General features: G+C 44.7%; 1 protein-coding gene and 1 long non-coding RNA gene across 3 annotated transcripts; one reads left to right on the top strand and one right to left on the bottom strand.

The window, feature by feature from the left end:
* On the bottom strand, positions 1-18988 carry VAMP3 (vesicle associated membrane protein 3). Of its 2 annotated transcripts, none has more exons than XM_084651680.1 (5): positions 18764-18988; positions 6700-6781; positions 4821-4979; positions 4200-4251; positions 1-1874 (listed from the first exon to the last, which is right to left on the bottom strand). In XM_084651680.1, coding segments are annotated over exons 1-5 (315 nt in total). In that variant the 5' UTR covers positions 18766-18988; the 3' UTR covers positions 1-1854. The 2 variants fall into 2 exon arrangements, with proteins under 2 accessions (XP_084507806.1, XP_084507805.1); XM_084651679.1 differs by lacking the exon at positions 18764-18988 and adding an exon at positions 7997-8060.
* On the top strand, positions 18924-24258 carry LOC311532825. The gene is made up of 3 exons (XR_014714455.1): positions 18924-19007; positions 20036-20216; positions 24172-24258. It is a non-coding gene; the product is annotated as an uncharacterized lncRNA (long non-coding RNA).
* The last annotated feature ends 639 nt before the right edge of the window (positions 24259-24897 follow it).

The following is a 24897-nucleotide window of genomic DNA, read 5'->3' as shown; positions in this document are numbered from 1 at the left end:
GAAGTTTCAAAAGCCACTTTATTAAACGTTATAAAGGCCTCTTTCCCAGGACAGTGCAGGGACACGCCCTCCTGATGACATACACTTTCAGAGGTTTCTAAGTGTAGGAACTAGTACATACAGTTGATATTTCTTTAAAAGCTGCAGCATAAAAAAATAGTAAACAGTTTCTTAATTGTGAGTAAGAAAGATTTCAGTTTGTACAAGTAGCTTTGTTACTGGTCCATGGTACATTTATACAGTAATTTCTAAGAGACTTTGTACATTGAAAGAAGTCACTGCAGTGATCCTTGCACTTCATCCTCAAACAGGCAAGGCCTTAGATAGTTAATTATAAGCCAACAGAGCAACTTTCCACAACACTCACTACCAAAAAAAACAAAACAAAAACACATTCTAAAGCATCTTGTACTTTGGGGGTAAAGAGGCCAATATTTCTCCCTCGGTGCTTAGAGGGCAGATCCACCTTTGGACACAGCCACCCGCTGAGTGCTCTGTCACATCTTTCTGGTATTTGTCCATCAAGAGTCTGGCTCATTTCTATGTGATAACTCAGTCAAAGCAACATCCAACACTCAAAGAAGTAGGTTATGGCGATTAGGTTCGTGAATCCATTTCACAGTGTAGCTACTTGCAAATCTACCCCCAAAAAGTAAGGGAGGAAAAAAAGACAAGAGAAAGGAAAAACTATATAGAGGAAGTAGAAACAAGGACTGGGAAAAAATTAGAAACAGACAGATTAGAGGGTACACAAAGTGGTGACTGGGTGAAGCACCAAGTTATTTCTTTCCCTCCTCATGGAGAGTAGTCACCCCTACCTAAAAAGTTTGGAGGTAAGAGGGAAGAGGCAACAGCATTTGTTACCAGCCTTTCCTGAAGTCCTAGGGGACTCACTTACTCTGAAGACAAGCTGAGAAGGAAGACAATTTGTGAAGTAATGCAAACAGATTACATATAAATATATATAAAATTTTAAACTACACTTGGCACTGATTCTACACTGGAAACATCTTGCTGGCTTGCAGAGAAGTCTTCACTGAACTACTTTTTGGCAAAAGACAAAAACCCCAACAAAACCAACTTTGGTAAGTGTCTACATTACAAACACTAAACATTTTTAAAGGTACTCTTTCAGATTAAACTGACACCAGAAAGTGACAGACTGTCTTTTGCAGAGAATGTAAACGCCTTATATAGGGAAGTGTTTAATCACAATTACCACAAGGCAGCACTAACGGTTCAGTGCTCAAATCTTTAGAACTTCAATAATAGAATTTAACTGCATATTCATAAAACAGCAGTGAACGATAAGTAGTGTTTACTAGGGTGGCAGGCTCTTTCACAACTAGTCAGAAGGCATTAATGGAGTATGGCAAGGCAGGCAAAGTCTGTTAAAATGCCAGATGTGTTAAGAGTTTCTTCCAAGAAGGCACAAATTTAAGATCTGATTCCCACCCCTTTAGTAGTGTCAGAAGAGACACCTTTAAATTGGGGCCTGGAGGAGACAGTGAAGAGAACAGATACGCAAACATACTCTTCCAATTTATCTAGAATTCAGTAGACAGTGGCAACAATACATTGCTTCTAGATTCTGAAATTCATACATGAAATCCTCTTCACCAGCTCATACTCAAGATTACCAAGGCACTGTGCAAGTTTTGGGCTGTGCTTATTAGCATTTTAAAATCAGAAGTGTAACTTTTAAATAAAGGCACATTTCCTATAAACCAGAGAAAGTTAACATATGACTAATCAAAATAATTTTGCTTTATACATCAGTAGGTGAGAGCTTGAGAATACAGCAGGTTTGAAGGAGAGAGATGGCTTCCGCTGGTTTGCATTTCTTCTTGTAACTCATGAGGACACGTTCCAGACTATAACAGAAAAAAAAAGGATTGGAAAAGCGACAGTCCTCTTCCCTCCACATCAAAGAGGCATAAAACAATCCTGCAACTTAAAGACTTGAGCTACAGAACACTCAAAGTATTCAACAAAAGGAAATTCTAAATAATTTCCTGTGTTTGTTTTACCACAGTTTCATTCTTGCATGGGATTGGTTTTTAAAATTTATGTACCAGGTGTTTCTCACCTATGGTCACAATTCTGTTTGTAGCATCACAATTAGTTAGAATATAAGGGTTGGAAGGGACCTCAGGAGGTCAACTAGTCCAACCTCCTGCTCAAAGCAGGACCAATCCCCAATTTTTGCCCCATATCCCTAAATGGCCCCCTCAAGGATTGAACTCACAACCCTGGGTTTAGCAGGCCAAAGCTCAAACCACTGAGCTATGCCTCCCCCCCCCCCCAAGTTGCTGTAGATTGTGTTACAAACAGGCCCAAAGGGGAGAAATGAATATGCTGTCAGAGCTTGAGAGTAAACGAATCCTGCTGGAAAGTTTTTTTTTAACAGCTACATCACAAATTCAAACTGCTGAACACCAAGCAATGTAAGTAGTTATAAGCTCCCTGGCTCTACTACAGCCAGAGTATGAATCCACAGCTTCCTTGCATGCACCAGAAACATCACCACTTGCATTTGTATTTATAAGTTTGTTACCAGTTATAATAATGGGCTTGTGACTATTGTATACATAAGGGTACATCTGGCAACATTCAGAAGTTGGGACAAGTGAAAGCTGGATATCAAACAAGGGACCATGAATTTCTTTTCTCTTAAAACTTCTACTGCAATATACTTCTGTTTAAACAGCTTGTTCACTGGTGATGAATCCTTGAGAACTGCCTGTCCTTCTCCCCCAGGCTTCTGCTCCAGCAGGAAAACTAGTCCATGAAGTCAGGGGGGTTTCCTGCACTCAAGTGAGGCTAGGCAGATCAAGGCTCTTGCCTGGGCTGAGTTTAAGGGCAGGGTTTTAAGTGTAGACCTGCAGTGGCACTAATGCAGCTGGGCTGCTGTAGCACTTCAGTGAAGACAATCCTATACTGATGGAAGAGTTTCTCCCATTCGCATCGGTAATCCACCTCCATGAGAGGCGGGAGCTGTGCCAAAGGGAAAAGCTCTCCTGTCAACATAGTGCTGCCTACAACAGGGGTTAGGTTGGTATAACTGCGTTGCTCATAGGTGTGGATTTTTCACACCCCTGCACGACACTGATATAACTATGTAAGTTTACAGTGTAGACCTGGCCTAACTACCTTGCTATCTAAGCACTACTGAGGATTGGAGGAGGAGGAGTCTTATATGAAGCTTCCCTACTTTTTTTGTTGTTTGTTTTGCTTGACTTCTGGGCTGGAAGACAGCAAGGGGAATCTGATTGGCTGGAGTACCCATTTTGGGATTAAGAAAAGGGTGTGACCCAATAGAAGAGGGCCAGACTGCTTTGCAAGAAAAAGGTGACATAAGGATGTTGAACCTGGAGTCTAAAAGATTAATAAATGTAGAAATACTGTGAAAGATGAATGTGAGAAATGTGTATGTCCACAGCTCTTCTCATCTTAAGGTTCTCAAGGCACTTCATGTATTCTTTGGAAGCCCCTGTGAGGTAAGCATCATTATCCCCATTTTAAAGATTGAGAAACTGAGGCAAAGAACAGGTTTCAGAGTGGTAGCCGTGTTAGTCTGTATCAGCAAAAAGAATGGGGAGTACTTGTGGCACCTTAGAGACTAACCAATTTATTTGATCATAAGCCAATTTAGCCCACTAAAGCTTATGCTCAAAGAAATTGGTTAGTCTCTAAGGTGCCACAAGCTTTAGTGGGCTAAATTGGCTTATGATCAAATAAATTGGTTAGTCTCTAAGGTGCCACAAGTACTCCTCGTTCTTTCTGCTGAGGCAAAGAAGTGGTCAGGTGACCTGGTCACGCTCACAGTCACTGGCAGAGCTGGGACTGGAACTCAAGAGTCTCAGTCTCTTGTGAAATCCCATTTCTGCTCAGTGTGCAAGAGCCTGAGATTCAACAGTTAAGGTTCCCACAGAAGCCATAACTTCACCACATTGCACAGACTATGTTCAAATATCAATTTAGCAGCATAAGTACTCTTTTGGACTCCTGCATATATGTCAAGCATGCAATATGGCTAAGTTAGGGTTACTGTGTGAACCTTAACTTTTGAATATTATGACCTATGTACGAGCAGTCACACCCAGAGAGCGTTACATTAACTTTTTGCATTCGATTTAGTCTTATGTCCCATGTACGCTAGTCCTACTGACAAAACAGTGCTTTAGCTAAACACTTACCGATGATGATGATGATGATGATGAGAACAACTGCTATCAATATTGCCCACATCTGTTAAAAAAGCACATCATTTAGTACAAACAACTCACTTAGATGTTTTTTTAAAAAGAGAGGGCTAAAGCTTCTTCTCTAGACCCAACTACTGCTCCCCTTCCTTACAATTTATGTTTTCCACTCTGTCTTGGCTTCTCAGCAAATAAAGAGTATGCTCCCAGGCCTTACAGTCATGTCTGCTAATTACACGAACAGACTAAACGTTCTTTATAGTGCTATGTCTGTGTTATCGTCATTCAATCCATATCACTGAATTTCTTCCTCTTAGATCTCCAACACCTTAAACTAGTACATACATTTATCCTTGGCAACATTTCTGTCCTGGAAAATGTTTTGTGTGAAGGAACATGGCCAGGGCACCCAACTTTTGGCCAGTTCATCTACTTCGCTAAGCCAGATGCTCATTAAGGACCAGATGCTGTAATCTTAAATACTATTCACCATGAGTAAAGGCTGCGGAAATTGGCCATATGTTCTCATGGATTTCTTCCCCTTTATGTAGTATTCAACTACTTATAGTTTTTAGTCACATTAATTTGTATTGGAAATACTCGAGTCATGGTTACCTTACAGTTCTTCCACCAATACTTTCTTTTCAGCTTGGCAGCACTGGTCTCAAATTGGGAAGCTCCCGCCTGCAGTGCGTCAGCACGGTCATCCAACTCTGACAGCTTCTGATCTCGTTCCAACACCTTGTCCACATTCACCCTCATGATGTCAACCACCTACAGTGATTTAATAGTCACAGTAAGTTATTCATTCATTAGATGTTCATTCCCTTGAACACTTTAAGCATGCAGCAGATCCTGACAAATCCCTTTTATAACATTAACATCATTCAAGTATTTTTAAATAAAGCAGAAGATATTGCCTTTTTGATTAAGAGTAGACAATATTGAACTTAGGTTCTTATATTAGTTAAAAAATTTGTGGAATTAAGTAACTGAGTTGGAGATTCCCTAATGCCTGCCTTGGGGTTTCAATATCAGATACTTTGTTTATAAGCTTACTCCTACTGAAACAAAAAGTATTCCACTAATAACCTAGCATGTTAGAGAAGGGTATAAGAAAAACTCAGTTATGGAAGCCACAACGGGCATTTGAACAATACAGTAACTGCTCACTTAACATTGTTACGTTGCTGATCAATTAGAGAACATGCTTGTTTAAAGTTGTGCAATGCTCCCTTATAAAAGTTGTTTGGCATCCACCTGCTTTGTCCACTGCTTGCAGAAAGAGCAGCCTGTTGAAGCTCCCTGGTGGGGGCTTGGAACCAGGGTAGACCAGCAGCCTCCCATCAGCTCCCCTAAGTTCCCTGTGCAGCAGCTGCCCAGCAGACTATCAATTGCGGGGCAGTTCAGCTGTCCTTCCCCCCACTGCCATGTGCTGCTCCTGTCCTCTGCCTTGGAGCTGCTCCCGGGAGCCTCCTGCTTGCTGTGCAGGCAGGGGGGAAGAAGAGGGGTGCTAATGTCAGGGTGTCCCCCTCCCCCAGCTCCTGTACCCATTCTCCACAGAGCAAGGGAGCACACGACAGGGCTCAGGACAGGGAGCTTGCTGGCAGCAGCTGCTGTCTCAACTTGCTGATCTACTTAAAAAGGCAGTATACTTAGAGTGGGGTCATCGTACTTAAGGGGCAATGCGCATCTCTCTCTCTCTCACACACAGACACACCGTGTGTGTCTGTCTATGCCATGCTGTGTCTCCTCCCTCTATTTGTGCTGCCTTGTAGAGTGTAAGGCTACATTAACAATGTGTTAATTCTTGAGGGCTCAGCCGAGTGCTAGTTCATCATTTAGCAGTAAGGCATTCCCTGGGAAACATCCCACCCTCTGACTCCACCACCTCTGGTGAAAAATTCCCCTGGAATCTAGCCCCCCTTTACATTAATTTTTAGGGGAAATTGGATTCACTTAAAGTAGCATTTTTCAGGAACATAACTACAACATTAAGCGAGTTACTGTCCAATGTTTCTTTTGACACACAAAGCACCTATGACTTCTGAAAAGGAAGTTTTGTGCTACCCCATCCAGCCAGAAAGAAATGAGGCTCTCAGCCAAGGATGGCTTTTGGCTTACACAGTAAGTTTTGCCACAGTTTTGATACATAACTAGAAACCCCTGGCAATTGTGGATTTCCATATAGCAAACCTCATTCTCTGTCAGAAACCAACTGGAGTCATGCAGCTAACACACTGGCTCAAAAGATAGTCATCTTTGCAGGAGCAAGTCAACACCTGGAAAATATCACAGGTTTCCTGCAATGAGTCTCAAGATGATAGTTCAGATCACAAGAGGGACAAACGATGAAGACATACTAGCTTTTGGTTCATACACTGAAGGAGACAAATTTAAAAACTTTGCCCACACAACACTTCCATATGTCTTCCCTCTGTCAGGTTTCCCATGGTCAAAGGAATGGTAAAGCTGCTCTATACAAGAGCCATACCTCATCTACTTGGTGTTGTGTCTGCTGAAGGCGACGATTACTGCCAGAGGCATTACTTGAGCTTCCAGGGCCACTTGTTGACCTGCAGTATAGAGACACTTACATTATGATATATCATTAACTACATTTATATACCACCTAGAAGTATGCTTGGGTAATTTGCAAACACAGGTATATACAAACCAAAAAAATAAGTGTAAACACCAATGGTCATAACAAAGAAAGGAAGAACATTCCCTAGGAGCTAAAATGCAGAAGAAGAAAAAGTCAGATTTCTTTTGCAGTGGAAGAGCGAAGCTTCAGCAGCAAGCTTTAGCCACAGAATTCAGACTTTAGCCATTCAGAATTCAGTGTTCCAAACTTACCACCAATGAATGGCTACAATGGCACCGGAGAGCAGAGAAGCAGGTGGGAGAGAGAAGAGCGGCACTACAGCTCAGAGCATAGCATATAGTTGCTCTTGATTGGCCAAGAACATGGGTTTAGGGATCTCCCCCCTCCCTGACCTTTGCAATAAAAAACACATGAGCTTGTGCACACTTTTCCCCCCCCTTTGATGAACTTGGGAATTTAAATTCTTTTTGGAAGCTACTGAACTCAGAAAAAGATTATGTCAGTCACTGGAAGCATGCGACATACACTGCTTGTTTTCCTAAAAGTTCATCACAGAATAGAGAGGCAGTGGCCAATACCAGATGTTTCAGAAGAAGGTGCAAGAAGCCCTGTAGAGCAGTGGGACTCAACCTTTCCAGGAGTCCGATTTGTCTTGCATACCCCCAATGGAGGAAGAACAGGCACATTTACAGTTTGTACACATAAGACATCTACAACAGTGGTTCTCAAGTAGGGGTCTGGGGCCCCCTGGGGGGGTGGGTGGGCTGCAAGCAGGTTTCAGGGGGGCCACCAAGCATGGCCAGCATTAGACTTGCTGGGACCCAGGACAGAAAGCCAAAGCCCCACTGCACGGGGCTGAAGCCAAAGCCTGAGCAACTCAGCTTGGTGGGAAACCACTGTGGCATGGGGACCTAGTCAATTGCCTTGCTTGCTACCCCCCAATATTGTTCCTGGCTTTTATATACAGAAAAACAGTTGCTGTGGCACGCGGGCTGTGGAGTTTTTACAACATGTTGGGTGGGCCTCAGAAAGAAAAAGGTTGAGAACCCTTGATTTACCTTTTGGCCTTTTATTATTTGCTTACTGTACCACCTTTCAATATTGATTATGAACACAATTCTAGATAGGACACAGGACAAGACACCAACTGGGCCTCAGGTGTCCTTAAACAAAAGTTACTTACATAGAGATGTGCGGATTCTCCATCACTTGGAAGTCTTTAAGTCAAGACTCGGTATGTTTCAGAAAGGGGAACTACACAGAACTGAGGAAGCTGGTTAAATGGAAATTAGAAGGAAAAATCAAAGGTGAAATGCCTGAAAACTGCATGGACATAGTGACAAGCAAAAAGGCATCCTTTTAAAAACTGGAAGTCAAATCATACTGAGGAAAATAGGAAGGCGCATAAACTCTGGCAAGTCAAGTGTAAAAGTATAAGGCCACAGGTCAAAGAAGAATGTGAAAAGCAACTAGCTAAAGAAAAAAAACCCCAACAACAATTTTTTTGTTAAGTACTTCAGAAGCAGGAAGTCTGCCAAACAGTCAGTGGGGTCACTGGACGATTGGGGTGCTAGAGGACCACTCAAAGACGACAAGGCTGCTGGAGAAGCTAAAGGAATTCTTTGCACTGGTCTTCACTGCAGAGGATGTGGAGAAGATCTCCACATCTGAACCATTCTTTTTATGTGACAAATCTAAGGAACTGTCTCAGATTGATGTATATCAATAGAGGTAGTTTTGGAACCAATTGAGAAATTAAACAGCAGTAAGTCACCAGGAACGGATGGTTCTGAAGGAGCTCAAATACAAAATTGAAAACTACTAATGGTGGTATGCAACCTATCACTTAACTCAGCATCTATACCAGATGACAGCAGGATAGCTAACATAACACACTGATTTTTAAAAAAAGGCTCCAGAGGTGATCCTGACAATTACAAGCTGGTAAATGTAACTTTAGTTTCAACCAATGTGCTTGGTACTGTAGTAAAGAACAGAATTATCAGATATATTAGATAACCACAATATGTTGAGGAAAGTCAACATGGCTTTTGCAGAGGGAAATCATGCCTCATCAATCTATTAGAATTCTCTGAGGGAGTCAACAGGCATATGGACAAGGGTGATCCAGTTGACAGTGTATTTGGACTTTCAGAAAGCCTTTGACAAGTTCCTGCACCAAAAAGGCTCTTATCCCATGACTCCTTAGTTTGCTTAAAAGGGAAGGTCCTCTCATAGATCAGTAACTGGTTAAAAATAGGAAATAAAGGGTAGGAATACATGGTAAGTTTTCACAATAGAAAGTGGTAAATAGCATAGTCCTTCAAGGTTCCATTAATAAATTATCTGGAAAAGGGCTGAACAGTGAGGTGGCAAAGTTTGTAGGTGACCCAAAGCTGGCTGCGAAGAGTTACAACGGGATCTCACTAAACTGGGTAAATGGGCAAGAAAATGGCAGATGACATTCAATGTTGATCAATGCACATTGGAAAACAATCTCAATTAGACCCCATCATTTTGTATGTATAAGTTAGATCTTGGAGTCATCATTGGCAGTTCTTCGAAAACATCTGCTCAATGTGCAGTGGCAGTCAAAAAAGCTAACAATATTGGTAAGCATTAGGAAAGGGAAAGATAAGAAAAAATATCATAATGCTGCTATATAAATCCATGGTATGCCCACATCTTGAATACTGCACCACAGTTACTATCACCCCATCTCAAAAAAGATATTAGAATTGGAAAAAGTACGGAGAAGGGCAACAAGAACGATCAGAAGGTATGCAACAGCTTTCATATGAGGAAAGATAAAAGACTGGGACTAGCCAGCTTGGAAAAGATGAACTGAAAGGATCATATAATTAGAGAGTTCATGATTTTAAGGAATGGTAGGAGGGAGAACAGCAAAATAGAGAATGGACTTCAAGAAGGCAGACTTTAGCAAACTCGGGGAGTTGGTAGTTAAGATCCCCTGGGAAGCAAGTGTAAGGGGAAAAAACAAGAGAAGACAGTTGGCAGTTTTTCAAAGAGACAATATTAAGGGCACAAGAGCAAACTACCCCACTGCGTAGAAAAGATAGGAAGTATGGCAAGAGACCACCCTGGCTTAGCCAGGAGATCTTCAAGGATCTAAAAATCAAAAAAGAATCCTACAAAAAGTGGAAACTAGGTCACATATAAGAACTTAAGAATGGCCATACTGGGTCAGACCTAAGGTCCATCTAACCCAGTATCCTGTCTTTCAACAGTGGCCGGGGCCAGGTGCTCCAGAGGGAATGAACAGAACAGGTAATCAAGTGATCCATCCCCTGTCGCTCATTCCCAGCTTATGGCAAACAGAGGCTAGGGACACCGTTCCTGCCCATCCTGGTTAGTAGCCATTGATGAACCTATCTTCCACGAATTTATTTAGTTCTTTTTTGAACCCTGTTATGGTCTTGGCCTTCACAACATCCTCTGGCAAGGAGTTCCAGAGGTTGACTGTGTGTTGTGTGAAGAAATACTTCCTTTTATTTGTTTTAAGCCTGCTGCCTATTAATTCCATTTGGTGAACCCTAATTCTTGTGTTATGAGAAGGAGCAAACACTTCCTTATCTACTTTCTCTATACCAGTCATGATTTTATATACCTCAATCGTATCTCCCCTTAGCCGTCTCTTTTCCAAGCTGAAAAGTCCCAGTCTTATTAATCTCTCCTCATACAGAAGCCATTCCATACCTCTAATAATTTTTGTTGCCCTTTTCTGAACCTTTTCCAATTCCAATACATCTTCAGTTGCGAACCAGCTGAGCAGCGAAAAGCAGAGCAGCTAACAAAAGGAGTTTGCCTGGGATCTGCCTGAGAGGAGGTACGCTAAGGGCTGCATTAAGGAGGCTGTGTTGGTGAGTGTTTGTTGTGAGGACAGTTTGACTGTGTGCTTGATTGGTTGTTTGAAAAGGGCAGGAACTGGGTGTGCTTTGTTCCAGGTGAGCCTTAAGTGGGCCTGACTGCATAAAAAGCCAGTCAGTTGCGAACCAGCTGAGTAGCAAACAGCAGAGCAGCTAACAAAAGGAGTCTGCCTGGGAGTTCGCCTGGGGAGAGCCCACTGAGGCTTACATCTTGCCAGATTCTCTGAGTAGTTACGACAACTCCTGAGGAAGCTCGTAGAAGGAAGGTAATATGGATGGGGGGTGTTCAGCTGTTGTGACCTGCACTGGATGTGCTATGTTTGTCTTTCTTCCACAGGACAGATGCGACTTTGTCTGTACAAAGTGCAAGCTGGTCTCCATACTGGAAGAGAAGGTTCAAGGTCTGGAGCAACAGGTATCGACCCTGCGTTGCATAAGAGAAACTGAAGATTTCCTGGACGGATGTCATGATAGGCTTCTACGGGCACAAGGTTCTGAAGATTCAGAGCAGGCTGCACATCGGGGACAGAAGGATGGTGAAGAAATTTGGCATAATGTGACCTCCAGAAGAAAAAAGGGGAACGTCCATGTACCAGCAGGGCACATACAGGTAAGTAACAGTTTTCATGTTCTCTCCACCGGTACTAATGCGGAGAGTGGACCAAATGATACGTCTGAGGGAAGGGAGCAGAAGGAGACTCCGCCGATTGGAAGGCATGAGATGCACTGTCCTAGGCTTGGGGGTTCCATGACCACTGCTCCCAAGAGAAGGAAGCGGGTGGTAGTGGTAGTGGTCCCTCTCCTCAGGGGGACTGAGTCATCTGCCTGCCGCCCTGACCGGGAAAACCGAGAAGTCTGCTGCTTGCCAGGAGCTAAGATTTGCAATGTGATGGAGAGATTGCCGAAACTCATCAAGCCCTCAGATCACTACCCCTTCCTGCTTCTTCACTTGGGCACCAATGATACTGCCAAGAATGACCTTGAGTGGATCACTGCGGACTACGTGGCTCTGGGAAGAAGGATAAAGGAGTTTGAGGCGCAAGTGGTGTTCTCGCACATCCTCCCCATGGAAGGAAAAGGCCTGGAGAGAGACCGTCGAATTGTGGAAGTCAACGAATGGCTACGCAGGTGGTGTCGGGGAGAAGGCTTTGGATTCTTTGACCATGGGATGGTGTTCCAAGAAGGAGTGCTAGGCAGAGACGGGCTCCACCTAACGAAGAGAGGGAAAAGCATCTTCGCAAGCAGGCTGGCTAATCTAGTGAGGAGGGCTTTAAACTAGGCTCACTGGGGGAAGGAGACCAAAGACCTGAGGTAAGTGGGGAAATGGGATACTGGGAGGAGGCACGAGCAGGAGCACATGAGAGAGGAGGGCTCCTGCCTCATACTGAGAAAGAGAGGCGATCAGCAGGTTACCTCAAGTGCATATATACAAATGCATGAAGCCTGGGAAATAAGCAGGGAGAACTGGAAGTCTTGGCACAGTCAAGGAATTATGATGTGATTGGAATAACAGAGACTTGGTGGGATAACTCACATGACTGGAGTACTGTCATGGATGGATATAAGCTGTTCAGGAAGGACAGGCATGGTGGGGGAGTTGCACTGTATGTAAGAGAACAGTATGACTGCAGTATGCACTATAAGGTGGGTAGAAAGTTGGCTAGATTGTCGGGCTCAAAGGGTAGTGATCAATGGCTCCATGTCTAGTTGGCAGCCAGTGTCAAATGGAGTGCCCCAGGGGTCGGTCCTGGGGCCGGTTTTGTTCAATATCTTCATAAATGATCTGGAGGATGGTGTGGATTGCACTCTCAGCAAATTTGCGGATGACACTAAACTGGGAGGAGAGGTAGATACGCTGGAGGGTAGGGATAGGATACAGAGGGCCCTAGACAAATTGGAGGATTGGGCTAAAAGAAATCTGATGAGGTTCAATAAGGATAAGTGCAGGGTCCTGCACTTAGGACGGAAGAACCCAATGCACAGCTACAGACTAGGGACCGAATAGCTAGGCAGCAGTTCTGCGGAAAAAGACCTAGGGGTGACAGTGGACGAGAAGCTGGATATGAGTCAGCCGTGTGCCCTTGTTGCCAAGAAGGCCAATGGCATTTTGGGATGTATAAGTAGGGGCATAGCAAGCAGATCGAGGGACGTGATCATTCCCCTCTATTTGACATTGGTGAGGCCTCATCTGGAGTAGTGTGTCCAGTTTTGGGCCCCACACTACAAGAAAGATGTGGATAAATTGGAGAGAGTCCAGCGAAGGGCAACAAAAATGATTAGGGGTCTGGAATACATGACTTATGAGGAGAGGCTGGGGGAACTGGGATTGTTTAGTCTGCAGAAGAGAAGAATGAGGGGGGATTTGATAGCTGCTTTCAACTACCTGAGAGGTGGTTCCAGAGAGGATGGTTCTAGACTATTCTCAGTGGTAGAAGAGGACAGGACAAGGAGTAATGGTCTCAAGTTGCAGTGGAGGAGGTTTAGGTTGGATATTAGGAAAAACTTTTTCACTATGATGGTGGTGAAACACTAGAATGCATTACCTAGGGAGGTGGTGGAATCTCCTTCCTTAGAAGTTTTTAAGGTCAGGCTTGACAAAGCCCTGGCTGGGATGATTTAGTTGGGGATTGGTCCTGCTTTGAGCAGGGGGTTGGACTAGATGACCTCCTGAGGTCCCTTCCAACCCTGATATTCTATGATTCTTTGAGATGGGGCGACCACATCTGTACACGGTATTCAAGATGTGGGAGTACCATGGATTTATATAGCAGCAACATGATATTTTCTGTCCTATTATCTATCCCTTTCTTAATTATTCCCAGCATTCTGTTCGCTTTTTTGATTGCCGCTGCACATTCAGTGGATGTTTTCAGAGAACTATCCACAATGACTCCAAGATCTCTTTCTTGAGTGGTAACAGCTAATTTAGATCCCATCATTTTATATGTATAGTTGGGATTATGCTTTCCAATGTGCATTACTTTGCATTTATCAACATCAAATTTCATCTGCCATTTTGTTGCCCAGTCTCCCAGTTTTGAGAGGTTCTTTTGTAGCTCTTCACAGTCTGCCTGGGTCTTAACTACCTTTAGTAATTTTGACAAATTTCTGCAAATTTTGACACCTCACTGTTTATCCCTTTTTCCAGATCATTTATGAATATGTTGAATAGGACTGGTCCCAGAACTTACCCCTGGGGGACACCACTATTTACCTCTCTCCATTCTGAAAACTGACCCTTTATACCAACCCTTTGTTTCCTATCTTTTAACCAGGAAAAATTACAAAGGATGAATATAAACAAATAGCACAAGTAGATAGGGACAAAATTAGAAAGGCCAAGGCACAAAATGAGATCAAACTACCTAGAAACAAAGAGTAACAAGAAAACATTCTACAGATACATTAGAAGCAAGAGGAAGACCAAGGACAAGGTAGGTCCATTACTCAACGAGGTGGGAAAATCAACAGAACATGTGGAAATGGCAGAAGTACTTAATGACTTCTTTGCTTCAGTTTTCACCAAGAAGGTTGGTGGTGATTGGACATCTAACATAGTGAATGCCAGTGAAAATGAGGTAGGATCAGAAGAAGCTAAAATTTGGAAAGAACAAGTTAAAAATTACTTGGACAAACTGGATGTCTTCAAGTCACCAGGGCCTGATAAAATGCATCCTAGAATACCCAAGGAGCTGACTGAGGAGAAATTTGAGCCATTAGCAATGATCTTTGAAAAGTCATGGAAGATGAGAGAGATTCCAGATGTCTGGAAAAGGGCAAATATAGTGCCCATCTATAAGAAGGGAAATAAGGACAACCCAGGGAATTACAGATCAGTCATCTTAACTTCTGATCCCAGAAAGATAATGGAGTAAATAATTAAGTAATCAATTTGCAAACATCTAGAAGATAATAAGGCGATAAGCAACAGTCAGCATGGATTTATCATGTGTCAAACCAACCTGATAGCTTTCTTTGACAGGATAACAAGCCTTGTGGCTAGGGAGGAAGTGGTATATTTTGACTTTAGTAAAGCTTTTGATGCTGTGTCACATGACCTTTTCATAAACAAACTAGGGAAGTGCAACCTAGATGGAGCTACTATCAGGGGGGTGCAAAACTGGTTGGAAAACCATTCCCAGAGAGGAGTTATCAGTGGTTTACAGTCATGCTGGAAGGGCATAAAGAGTGGAGTCCCACGGGGATCAGTTCCGGTTCCGTTTCTGTTCAATATCTTCACCAGTGATTCATATAATGGCATAGAGACGTGCCATAAAATGTGCAGATGATACCAAGCTGGGAGAGGATGTACTTTGCACGTACTTTGGAGGATAGGATTAAAATTCAAAATGATCTGGACAAACTGGAGAAATGGTCTAAAGTAAACAGGATGAAATTCAATTACGACAAATGCAAAGGACTCAATTTTGGAAGGAACGATCAGTTGCACACATACAAAATGGGAAATAACTGCCTAGGAAGGAGTACCGCAGTAAGAAATCTGGTGGTCATAGTGGACCGCAAGCTCAATACGAGTCAACACTGTAACCCTATTGCAAAAAAAGCAAACCTTGCTCTGGGATGTCTTAGCACAGGGGAGGGCAAACTTTTTGGCCTGAGGGCCACATTGGGGTTCCAAAACTGTAGGGAGGTGTAGGGTATTATATTGCTCCCCGTAGGAATGTGCTTACAGCGTAATACTTACGGCTGCCCGTCCGGGTGCTCCGTAAGTAGCACATTCCTACGGGGAGCAATTTAATACATGACACCCCTGCAGCTCTCGCAGCCATGCTGCCCAGCAGGAGCTTGCAGCCCCGCCGCCCACAGCGTGGATGGCGCAGGGAGCTAAGGCTGCGGGGGAGGGGCCAGGGGCTCAAGGGCTGGGCCAGAAGGTCCCGCAGGCCGTAGTTTGCCCACCTCTGTCTTAGCAGGAGTGTTGTAAGCAAGACACGAAAAGTAATTCTTCCGTTCTACTCTGCACTGATTAGGCCTCAACTGGAGTATCGTGTCCAGTTCTGGGCGCCACATTTCAGGAAGGATGTGGACAAATTGGAGAGAGTCCAGAGAAGAGCGACAAAAATGATTAAAGGTCTAGAAAACATGACCTATGAGGGAAGATTGAAAAAATTGGGTTTCTTTAGTCTGGAAAAGAGAAAACTGTACTTTAACAGTTTTCAAGTACATAAAAGGTTGTTACAAGGAGAAGGGAGAAAAACTGTTCTCCTTAACCTCTGATGGGACAAGAAACAATGGGCTCGAATTGCAGCAAGGGAGGTTTAGGTTGGACATTAGGAAAAACTTCCTGTCAGGGTGGTTAAGCACTGGAATAAATTGCCTAGGGAGGTTGTGGAATCTGCATCCTTGGAGATTTTTAAGAGCAGGTTAGAAAAACACCTGTCAGGAAGGGTCTTGATAATACTTAGTCCTGCCACGAGTGAAGGGGACTGGACTAGATCACCTCTCGTGGTCCCTTCCAGTTCTATAAAATTGTGAATAATATGGAGAAAGTGAATAAGGAAGTGTTATTTATCCCTTCACACAACACAAGAACCAGGGGTCACCTAATCCAATTAATAGTCAGCAGGTTTTAAACAAGAGGAAATATATTTTCATATGGTGCACACTCCACTTGTAGAGCTCATTGCCAGGGGATGCTGTGAAGGCCTAAAGTTTAACTGGGTTCCAAAAAGGATCAGGTAAGTTCAGGGAGGATAGGTCCATCAACGGGTATTAGCCAATATGGTCAGGGACTGAACCCCATGCTCCGGGTGTCCTGAAACCTCCAACTGCTAGAAGCTGGGAGTGGATGATGGGATGGATCACTTGCAATTGCCCTGTTCTGTTCATTTCCTCTGTAGCATCTGACACTGGCCACTGTCAAAAGACAGGATATTGAGTTAAATGGACCATTGGTCTGACCCAATGTGGTCATTCTTATGCTATAGCTCCAACAGAAATTATGGACTTGATGCAGTTCTTTGGATAGTACAATGCAGGAAGTCAGACTAGATGATCAGAATGGCCCCTTCTGGACTAAGATCATGTTTGTTGTACCATCTATTTTAGGAAAAATCTTTGAACTATCCCCTTTCTCTCATTCTCACTTTAAAAAGCTTTAATATTTATTTTTCACTGCTCAAAGTACTACTGTCACTATAAACACCCTCTGATGGCCAGCTTATAGAATGAATACTCCATCACACTATATGCCACCTTCTAAAAACAGCACCAAATAACCAGGTTCCTTTAATTTGTAAAGTAAAGGAGTATAAATCCAAAACGAAATAAACAATCCCACAATTCCTCCCCCTCCCTCCCAACAGGTGAAGCCAAAGAAATAAAAAGGCTTTTTTTTTTTTTGCTGGTATATTTTAAAAGGCTCCCTGAATTGCTAGCTAGTGGCTCAAAAGAGTGCCTATGTTCATTTTAAAAACATCAGAGTCTAAGCAGAATCACAGAGCTTACCATCCCTGCACACTATAATCTAGAAATAAAGAACATTTTGCTTAATTTTTGTCAACCTAATATGAACTGGCTAGTTAGCACTGAAGTCATTTAACAACACAGCATCAAGCTGTCTGTAAGAGTCACAACCCATTATTTACCAGTTCTGTGAATAAACAGGAATATATAAATTCCCAGATTCCTTTCACTGGTGCTAAACCTTTAAAAAAACAAAACAAAAAGCACTAGCCATTTGATAAGGAAAAAAATCCCCAAACACATTGCCCACAAAAATTTAAGAGATCTAATGCCATTCATATTTTACTCTTTCCTAGTCTGTAAAGGCAGCCCTTACAGAAGTCACATCTATCACCCTTAAGAGGCATACAGCAAGAAAGCATGAGTTTTCTGTGACTTAGTAAACCCCTTGTGACTCAACAATCACTACTCTAAGAAACACAGAGGTAAGGCTTCCTGCATACAGCACACAAGAAGTGGATGATGGCAGCTGCCACATTAGAAAGCAGAGACCAGCTGTGGTGCTAGGACCATGTGTGACAGGCACTGGTGTGCAGATCCAAGCCCAGTGTACCGCCACATCCCCACAGCAGCAGGTCCAGGCCACACACCTTCTGACTATTAGGGTAGTTAAGCTCTGGAAACACCTGTCAGGGGTGGTCTAGAAGATTTACTTGGTCCTGCCACAACACAGGGGACTGGACTGGACTACTTCTCGAGGTCCCTTCCCGTCCTACATTTCTAGGATTCTGTGATCCCTGAAACACACAACTTCAGGATTTTCCATGCTCTTTTATCAATTCTTTTTGCATTCTATCACGCTTTTGCCTCCACTGTAAGCTTTTCATTATTAGGTCATTTAAAAGAGACACTCAAGCAGGGGGTGGCACCCTTTCAGAAGTGCGGTGCCGAGTAGGTGTGCCTTGTGAGCACCGGCCCCAGCATGGATCCGCCCCGGCTCAAGTCCCGGCCCCAGGCGCGGCGCAGGGCGATGCGAGCCCGGGGCGATGGGAGCCCGGGCCGCACGGCCGGCCGCGCCCACGCACAGCGCGGCGAGCGGGCAATGCCGCGGGCTCCCGCGGCCGCAAGGGACCGCTGCGCCCGGCCGCGCCCTGCCCAGGCCCGTGCACTGAGCGGCGGCTCAGCGACACGCCCAGGCCCGGCCTGTCACGGGAGCACGAGCGGCCTTTACCCCTCCGCCGCGCCCCCCGCCTGGCGCGCCCGGCGCCCGCAGCCGCCGCCCGGCGCCCGCCCCGCAGCCGCCGCCCGGCCCGCCCGGCACCCGCAGCCCCCGCCCGCAGCCGCCCCCCAGGCCCGCCCGGCGCCCGCAGCCGCCCCCCAGGCCCGCCCGGCGCCCGCAGCCGCCCCGCAGCCCCCGCCCCCGCCCGGCGCCGCCCCGCAGCCCCCGCCCGGCGCCGCCCGGCGCCCGCAGCCCCCCCCAGGCCCGCCCGGCGCCCGCAGCCCCCGCCTGGCGCCGCCCCCCAGGCCCGCCCGCCCGGGAAGGTGGCCGCCGGGCAGCCCCCCCTTGCGGCCCCCCCGAGCTCCCAGCAGGCCCGGCCCGGCCGCAGCGGGCGCTGAGTCGCCCCGGGACCCGCACTCACATGGCGGCGGCGGCAGGGGCGAGGCTCCGCGGGGGCTGGGGGCAGCGTCCAACAGCGCCGAAGGAAACCGGGCAACTGACCCGGAACCCGCCCCAGCTCGCGCCGCCTGCTGCGGGATGGGACGCTCCAGGGGCGGGGATTGGCCAGGCCCCGCCCACAACGCCTGGTCCCGCGCGTCGCGCGCCCGGCTGCGTAGAGGCGCGCGCGCTTCTGCCGGCTCCCTTGTGCTTGGGGGAGGCTCTAGGTGTGTTGGGGGCGGGGCTTAGGAGGCTGGTTTCTTCCTTGGTGTCCCTGAGGGGGGGTGGCAGGTTCCTGTGTGTCCCTGGGGGCGGGCGGACGGGGGGGGGGCAGGTTCCTGTGTGTCCCTGGGGGGCGGGGGGGGCAGGTTCCTGTGTGTCCCTGGGGGCGGGCGGACGGGGGGGGGCAGGTTCCTGTGTGTCCCTGGGGGGCAGGGGGGGGCAGGTTCCTTTGCCTTCCTAGGGAGGGGGCAGGTTCCTGTGTGTCCCTGGGGGGCAGGGGGGGCAGGTTCCTGTGCCTTCCTAGGGAGGGGGCAGGTTCCTGTGTGTCCCTGGGGGGCAGGGGGGGCAGGTTCCTGTGCCTTCCTAGGGAGGGGGCAGGTTCCTGTGTGTCCCTGGGGGGCAGGGGGGGCAGGTTCCTGTGCCTTCCTAGGGAGGGGGCAGGTTCCTGTGTGTCCCTAGGGAGGGGGGCGGCAGGTTCCTGTGCCTTCCTAGGGAGGGGAGCAGGTACCTGTGCCTCCCAGGGGACAGGATGCAGCAGGTTTCCAGGGCAGGTGACTGTATTTTTGTGGTAGGGTGGGTTTCTGCATGTCCCTGTGAGAAACCTGTTACTCTCTGGTGCTCTGAAAATAAATCCATACTGAGGCAGCTCCAAAGTGCCCTGTCGCACCTATTGCCTCTTCTCAGCATTCTGTGGGTGCTTGGCCTATGGGGCAGTCTTCATAATCCATAAATGGCTTTTGCCTAAGGCTATAAAAGTTACCCTGGATGGCGATGGGGGGACTGAGAGCCCCACCAGGGCAACCTGAATCCCTCCATACCTGCTACCGGAGCCCAGGCTTGACATCCGCCATCCAGCTGCTCCAGGTCATTTCTGAGGAGTGGCTATCAGGAAGTGCCAACAGATGAAGCAAGGCCTCATGGACTTAGATGGGGGACAGTTATGCTACAGTGACGTTGGTCTTTGCACAGCTATGCAGCTGAACCTTACCTCATGCTGATGCCTAAACCATTCTCTTACCTCTCTTATTTCCAGCAGTCAGGCCCAGACTCCATCCTCTCCCAGTTTGGCAGCTGCTGGTAGAAAGCGTCTAAAGAAAGCACTAGCAACAATTGTTAATTTACTGACAAGCTTCACAACAGCGACATTTTCTCTCGTGGCCTGAACCTTCTTAAAATAGCAAATGAAGAGATTGTTCATGACGCTTGTGCTATAGGTAGGCATTGGTCTTCATTCCAGGCTATTGGCTGACGCTTTCCCACTGTGTTAATTCATCATATGAATTATTCTTTGCCAACTGACTAAGTCAGAGCTAACTCTTCTCTTGATCTACGGTATCTATTTATTTAGTCATTCCAACTGACTGGATGTGCCTAAAAATTCTAGGCTAGCCTACTGGACAGATTCATCCCAGCTCATGTAACTGAGTAATCACTCACAAGAAAGGGTGCTGACAGGACTTCAATCCTGGTTGCAGTCAAAAGAAGACTATTCTATTCTAAGACCACATCCTATCCTATATGTACAACTACAAAATGGGGAATAACTATCTAGGTGGTAATACTGCTGAAAAGGATCTGGGGGTTATAGTGGACCACAAACTGAATATGTGGTCAATGTGACCCAGCTGCAAAAAAGGCTAATATGATTCTGGGGTGTATTAACAGTAATGTTGCATGTAGGATACATGAGGTAATTTTCTTGCTCTACTCAGCACTGCTGAGGACCCAGTTGGAGTACTGTGTCCAATTCTGGGCACTATAGTGTAGGAAAGATGTGGACAAAACTGGAAAGCATCCAGAGGACAGCAACAAAAATGATAAAAGGTTTAGAAAACCACCCCTATTAGAAAAGGATTTTAAAAAAACAAACAAACAAACACTGGGTACATTTAGTCTTGCGGGGAAAAAAAGACTGAGGAGGGAAACCTGGTAATAGGCATGCTATAAAGAGAACAGTAATCAACTGGTCTCCAGGTCCACTGAAGGTAGAACAAAAAGTAATGGGCTTAGTCTGCAGCAAAGGAGATTTAGATTAGATGTGAGGAAAAACTTTCTGACTATTTGGGTAGTTAAGCTCTGGAAACACCTGTCAGGGATGATCTAGAAGATTTACTTGGTCCTGCCACAACACAGGGGACTGGACTTGATTACTTCTCGAGGTCCCTTCCAGTCCTACATTTCTATGATTCTGTGATCCCTGAAACACATAACTTCAGGATTTTCCATGCTCTATTATCAATACTTTTTGCATTCTATCACACTTTTGCCTCCACTGTAAGCTTTTCATTATTAGGTTATTTAAAAGAGACACTAAAGCAGGGGTTGACAACCTTTCAGAAGTGGTGTGCCGAGTCTTCATTTATTCACTCTAATTTAAGGTTTTGTATGTAATCCATTTTAACATTTTTAGAAGGTCTCTTTCTATAAATCTATAATATATAACTAAACTCTTGTTTAATGTAAAGTAAATAAGGTTTTAAAAATGTTTAAGAAGCTTCATTTAAAATTAAAATGCAGAGCCCCCCCCTGGACCGGTTGGCCAGGACCCGGGCAGTGTGAGTGCCACTGAAAATCAGCTCATGTGCCACGTTTGGCATGCATGCCATAGGTTGCCTACCCCTGCACTAAAGCAACATTGGTGCTTTTTTGTTGGCTATTTGAGCTGGTTTGTTCAGACTCTTTCTAAAAAAATGAAAGGGATAATGGCCCCCTAATTCTTCACTCAGGAAAGCTAATATTCTAGGTGTTATATGAGGCTGTGAGTGCTGGCTGAGCACAGAATCAGCACCTACTAGTGTACTAGGCACCTCCTAATTCAATCAAAAGATATGATTCCTGCCCCAAGGAGCTTACAGACTAATTTTTAACATGACACAAGGAGATGTTAATAAGAGAATGGTAGAGGAGGAAGGATGGGGCAACATCAGTAAGAGAACAGTTTCATAGAGAAGGCTAGTGCACAGAATGAGTAAGCAAAGATTTTTTTTAAAAAAGGAGTACTTGTGGCACCTTAAAGACTAACAAATTTATTTGAGCAAAAGCTTTCGTGAGCTGAGCTGTAGCTCACGAAAGCTTATGCTCAAATAAATTTGTTAGTCTCTAAGGTGCCACAAGTACTCCTTTTCTTTTGGTGAATACAAACTAACACGGCTGCTACTCTGAAACCAAAGATTTTTTGTTTCCTGTCTACTTTCTATCTGGGGAGCCAAAAGTGAAGTGACACACAAAATCTGGGGCACAGCCAGGCAAGTTGCTGATACACTCATGTATTGTCACTGGCTTTCTGACCTGTTTTGGAGCTAACCGCAGTAGGCAAATAGCAACATAAAATCAAATTCTGATTCTAGCTGAAGGGCGTGTGGCATCCCTCAACTTCAGGCCACTACCTGAAAAAATTGGTGGGCGCTGACTAAGGGAGTCCAGCTACCACTCATGAGCTTGACTGTGCAATTCCCCAGAGTGAATCCAGACTGTCAGCTCAGGAAGTGAAGGATGAGACTGGAACTTTAACTCAGTCACTTTCTGGGACAAACTAATTGTAGCTTTTATTATTGACCTTTACATTTTTCTTGTGCTGGATATGGATTGTAATGGGGTAAAAAGTTCAACGGTATGTAGGTCTTTTAGGAGTCTAAGTCCCATTCACTGCATCATTAAGGGCCTGCTCCTGTTTCTGGTGATGTTAATGGCAAAGCTTCCTTTACTATAATGGACACATTACCCTGCATTCCCCCTGTGGTGGTTGGCAAATTTAGGGTAAATGTAGGATCCAAATGCCACACTCTGACCTGGAACTGTTCTTACTCCGATTACTATCATATGTTGAATGGGTTAATTATGAGATTAATGACTCAAACTTTTACACAACAGAGAGATTTGTGTGTGTGTGTGTGTGTGCACGCACGCACGCACACTATAATAGCTTTATAAAGACAGGAAGAATTATTTACTATATTACAACATTATCCAGCTCTGGTTCAAAGCCATTTATATGCCTGTTAATTGCATTAACCAGAAATGAATTCTGCATTGTTATTTAATGGGAGTTTTTGGATTTTGTTTCTAAAGGCCTCATGGAACTTTTAAAATTACTTTTTATTCTGTCCTTCTATGTAGAGTTTTGGAATTTATTACACATTGCCTCATGGATTCTGTTGGAAACTTGGGCCTTAGTCTCTGCCCTCACAGAGAGTACCGTATTTAAGAAGTACAGACAGTATTGTGCTCTCAGAAAGTTGAAAATAGCTACATGAAATATATTTTATTATATATTTGTATTACAGTTGTCTCTAGAGGTCTTGATCAGGATTGGGGCCCCATTTAGGTGCTGGTCAAATATTTCTTCCTACTTTCTTGTGGTGTTCTACTTTTTTCAGTTTAATTTTATTCAGTTATAAAAATTGTGCATTTATAATCTTCCTGGATGTAACATTTCATTGCTTTTTTTCTGAAGGAGCGTTATTGTTTAATGAAAAACTCACTATTCCCCTGGTCAGCATTTTGTAAGTGCACACAGAAATTGCACTTCTCAGTACGACTCTCATACTCGGGGGGGAAAATGGCCAAATTCATCCCTAGGGGAATTTATCATCATATAAATTGAATAATTTATTTGCTCAATTTTGGATTATTTTCCAAAAACATTATGAGACATCTTTTTTTACACATTTGGTCAAATAATTCACAAATATATTTGTACAATGATTTATTCCAGGCATTTCATGAAGTATTTAAAATAAATTATTTGACAGATTCTAATCTCAGCATAAGGCTCTGCTGAATTTTATTAGCTTTAGAGGAGCTAGAGCAGTGGTGGGCAACACGGCCTGTCAGGATAATCCACTGGCGGGCCACGAGACAGTGTTTACATTGACCGTCCACAGGCATGGCTGCCCGCAACTCCCCAGTGGCTGCATTACCACTCCCAGTGGCCGGATTACCCTGACAGGCCACAGGTTGCCCACCACTGAACTAGAGAGGGGATGAATTTGCCCCCACAAATTTAAATACAATTGGATTTTCTAAGCTTCTGTGAATTGCATCCATCTGGCTAAAAACTGTCATTTGCAACATGAACAAGAGGGGAGCCCGAACTGAGAAACTGGTTACCTTTCTGCTGTAAAATCTGGTTTAACTGTCATAAGAACATTTCTTTTCCCCTGGGATAAGGAAAGGAAAAAAGGAGCCTCACATAACATTTGCCTCTTGCTGCCAGACTCAGAAGCAAGATGTGGGAACCACTGCGTTGTACCCGAGTCTCCCATGTGGTAGGTGCAGAACACTATGATAGTCTCTGGGCTGAGCTTAAAACATCTTAAACTAAAATAAACTGTGATAGGCAGTGCATTTCTGAGTAATTATAATGCACCTTGGGGTTATCATGAGGACCTGAATCTGAAGACAAAGTCAGTTTTACTACTTGAAGTGCAACTAGAGCTCTGAAATGTACTGGTGGACTGGAACAATTTACTAAGGGTTGTGGTGGATTCTCCATCACTGACCATTTTAAAATCAAAATTGGATGTTTTTCTAAAAGAAGTAGTCTAGAAATTATTTTGGTCCCTTCTATGAAATATGCCTAATGAAGAGTATACATTAAAAACCACAGAAAAGAGTCAGGCCTGTGACTATATAATGTACATCATCAATACACAGGCTGAGAAGTCCAAGTGACTTCAAGTTTTTCACTCTTGTTGATAATTTTGATTAGATAAATGTGTTTCCTATTTCCTAGCTTCCCTCTTTTGAAACAGTTGTTAACTATAGATTTTAAGGACTACCTTCTCCTCTCACATGAGTACATGGATCCCACTGAATCCAATGGGAGCTGTACACACACTAAAAGCAGAATTTGTTTTAAAAAATTATGTTTACCTTTGAAATTCAGTCAGGTAA

The sequence above is a fragment of the Lepidochelys olivacea genome (assembly GCF_965140295.1).
Source record: "Lepidochelys olivacea isolate rLepOli2 genome assembly, chromosome: 18".
NCBI classification, from domain to species: domain Eukaryota; kingdom Metazoa; phylum Chordata; order Testudines; family Cheloniidae; genus Lepidochelys; species Lepidochelys olivacea.
Note: the sequence above shows the minus strand (reverse complement) of the source record. Positions and strands in the feature narration are given on the sequence as shown.

Excerpts from the sequence above, each read along its gene's own strand:
- VAMP3 (XM_084651679.1), bottom strand. The coding sequence starts at position 8,019 with ATGGAGAATCCGCACATCTCTAT. Across the intron at positions 4,252-4,820 it reads ATTGGTGGAAGAACTGTAAG|ATGTGGGCAATATTGATAGC; the intron begins GTAACCATGACT and ends CTTTTTTAACAG. Across the intron at positions 1,875-4,199 it reads CATCATCATCATCATCATCG|TCTGGAACGTGTCCTCATGA; the intron begins GTAAGTGTTTAG and ends TTTCTGTTATAG.